The sequence below is a fragment of the Pteropus vampyrus genome, unplaced genomic scaffold (assembly GCF_000151845.1).
Source record: "Pteropus vampyrus isolate Shadow unplaced genomic scaffold, Pvam_2.0 Scaffold89, whole genome shotgun sequence".
NCBI classification, from domain to species: domain Eukaryota; kingdom Metazoa; phylum Chordata; class Mammalia; order Chiroptera; family Pteropodidae; genus Pteropus; species Pteropus vampyrus.
The window spans coordinates 3,424,198-3,427,290 of NW_011888870.1; the positions used below are offsets into that span (position 1 = coordinate 3,424,198).

Consider the following 3,093-nt stretch of genomic DNA (forward strand, 5'->3'; position numbering starts at 1 on the left):
CTTTTTGGCCTGGACTTGAGATGATGGGGCAGTATAGATGGAGTCAGTTGCACTGGGGTTCACCAGGAAAGGCCTCCGCTGATTCAAGTAGCTCACTGGTGGCTTCGAGCTAGCACTGTCTTGTCTGTAAGTGAAGAGCTTTTCCCTCACACTGTGTCCTCATGTATTTTAGCCCTTGATCACCTTGGAGGGAAGCATATCATTCAAGTTTACATCGGAAGGAATGAACACCATTACAGTGCAGGTCTCAGCTGGGAACGCCATCCTGCAAGACACCAAGACCATCGCGGTGTACGGTGAGTGCTCCGTCCTCGCTGGCCCACGGCCGTCCTCCTGCTCGGGGGAGGTTGTTCGGGACCACGGTACCAGAGGCCATCCTGGCTCATGGCGTCTTACCAGAGCACAGGGCTGTAGTAGAGAATGAGCACAATCAGGTCTGCTCTTTTCAGGGGAGGATGTGGTTTGCCAGCAAAATAGTGGTCGCAAGACTGCAAAGGCTTTATTATTTTGTTTCCTCAAAGTAGTTCTGGTACACGTAGAGCGACCATTCACTCACCTTAGGTAGAGTGACCTTCATCATGTGTAAGCCTCTTCCATCCCATTTGGTTTTTCGGTACTGTTTGAATAGCTAAAACCCATCACAAAGAAAATGGTTAATATTGAGGCTTTATAAGTTCAGCTTTAAAAGTCTCGATCACTAAGAGGAATCTACCAATGTCTAAAGACTCTGAAAATCTTCCACAAATGTGTATCATAAAAAAAAAAAAATTCTGCCGGATTAAAAACTGTGGAAGAGTTATAATAAGCAGATGCCATGCGTTGTCATAGACTGGATGTTGGTTTGAACAAATGACTGTACAGAACAATTTTGTAATCAATTAGGGAAGTTAAATATGGTCAGAGTATTACACAGAATGAAAATTTAATGAAATGGAAAGGTAGAATTATTGGTTGATAAAACAGTTTATACAAATTGATCTCATTTGGGGAAATTATTTCTGCATAGAAAGATATTCAGATGGATGCACTAAGTGTTATCTGTGGATGATAAAAATGTAAACTTTAATGTTAATATGGAAGTACTACGTATGCATCCTGGAAAATTAAAATTTAAAAAACAATTTAAAAGGTGATAGGAAAAATAAATGCTGTGCGGAGAGAGATTACAAACAGGAAGGGTAAAGGGAGGGAGGGAGAATGAGATGGAAAGAGAGAGAGAATAAGAGAGAGAGAGAAGGGGAGAAGGAGAGAGAGAGAGGCAAGCAGACACTAGCTGATGGTCCAGATAATATCAATTGCCCCAGTTCCAGAATTAATTGCTTTTGCTGCAAGTTGTTTTTCATTTCTCATCTTACCAACTTGCCCTTCAAATTCAGAAAGTCATTTGTAAGCAACTTTGAACACGTCTGAGGATGATATTTCTCTCATGGCTAGGTGTTAGATTTCACAGTGTTTCCTCCCCATCCCCCCACCCCGAGAGGCTCGATAAGCCCAAACAGTAAATAAAAGTAAACCAGGACTGTGGTTTTCTTCACAGGGTCCCCTAGATGAGGCAGCCTCCCAGCCAGGTGGCTAGAAGGGAGATCTTTTGCTTCTCTTCCTTTCTCCATTTCCTTTCTATGCTCTGGGATGCAATGAATCCTCCTAACAAGCCTAATGTAGAATGGGTGATATTATTGCCCTCATTTTTTTTTTTTTCCAGAGAGTTAAATAACTTGACCCAGCTAATAAGTGGTGGAGCTGGGCTTCCACAACCCACCTCGACCCAGGGCTCATGCTCTGAAATGGCCCTACTTCTCCGGCTCTCATATCTTTTCTATCTGTTGTTCTCTTTCCTCTATCTTATTTCTGGATGTCACAGATGTCACTAAAGGGCACTGAGCCATTAGTCTAATAGATGTCCTCTTGGTTAAGTGTATTAGTGACCTTTTCATTAGATTGCAAAGAGAAATTTAAACATAGGTCTTTGGGCCTATCTGGTCCAACTAGTCATTTTACAGATAGGAAATTGATGCCCATAAGTGGGAAATTACCGGCTTAAAGTCATTCTGCTGTTTAGTGACAGACCCAGTAATAATAATGGTGATGGTAGTGGTGGTAATTAACATTGATGAAACCCTTACCAGCATCTGTTCTAAACACTTGATATATATGATGTTTTATTGAATAGACTTATGGGAAATATGCTATATTTATCCTTGTTTTACAAATAAGAAAATATGATAAAAGTGTAATAAACATAGCCTAAAAATCTGAATCCAGAGGGAATATTTCTAACCACTTTCCACACCTTTTCTACTCTTAGTTTTTCCTCTTCCTAAAATCTCTTTAAAGGTATCATCCAAAAGAAAGTCACTCCATAAGGTGGGTTATCTTCATTAAAAAGGCTTCTTCATTAAAAGCTTGAGCAAGGAAAATGGTTAACCCTCCCACCCCTGACCAAATTCCTAAGACATCAAATAGCCTTAATCCATCTTTAGTCAAATGAGTTGTCCAGGGTTTCATATATGATGAACATTTTAATGACACTCGTGATATATTAAATGCAAATTGCAGCACTAGGAGTTAAGCAAGATTGAACTCAACTAAAACAAAAGGCAAGAACATTTTTAAACTCTGGAATGAGCCAGTGGAAACGTACTGGAGGACCGTGGGGGTGCAGGGATTATCAATGTGATTAGGCCATCTGTGTTCCAGAGGCAGGGGTCCCATTGGTCTTGATGATTACATTTTAAAGAGATGGCTCCCAGGTCCTTGAGAAAGCCATTCCTGGGTTATAGAAGATTTACATCTTAAAGGGGCGAGGAATAATTCACAACTGCAAGTTTTCCAAAGTAGATGCTCTAATAAAAGAGAGATCAGGGACCTATAGTTGGGAAGAAACCTTTCCAAAATGTAGTCAAGATTAAGGGAGCACTAAAGCCATCCCGGGCAGATTGAAGGAGGCATCATGTCTAGGAAGTTGACCCAGGAAAGATTACCTACCGAAAGCCACACAGGAGCCTGGAGAAAAGACAATCTAGTTTGGAGGCAAGACAATCTAATTTGCATTGTCTCCCTTAATTTGCTTCAGGGCATAGGTTTATTTTTTTT

General features: G+C 40.8%; 1 protein-coding gene across 5 annotated transcripts in view; it reads left to right on the top strand.

The window, feature by feature from the left end:
* The window catches only part of SORCS1 (sortilin related VPS10 domain containing receptor 1), a 482,842-nt gene that overhangs the window by 445,542 nt on the left and 34,207 nt on the right, over positions 1 to 3,093 (top strand). For all 5 annotated transcript variants that reach the window (XM_011363774.2, XM_011363773.1, XM_011363770.1 and 2 more), the window contains exon 21: positions 173 to 296. In XM_011363774.2, coding sequence (XP_011362076.1) covers positions 173 to 296 — 124 coding nt within the window. The remainder of the gene's footprint in view (positions 1 to 172; positions 297 to 3,093) is intronic.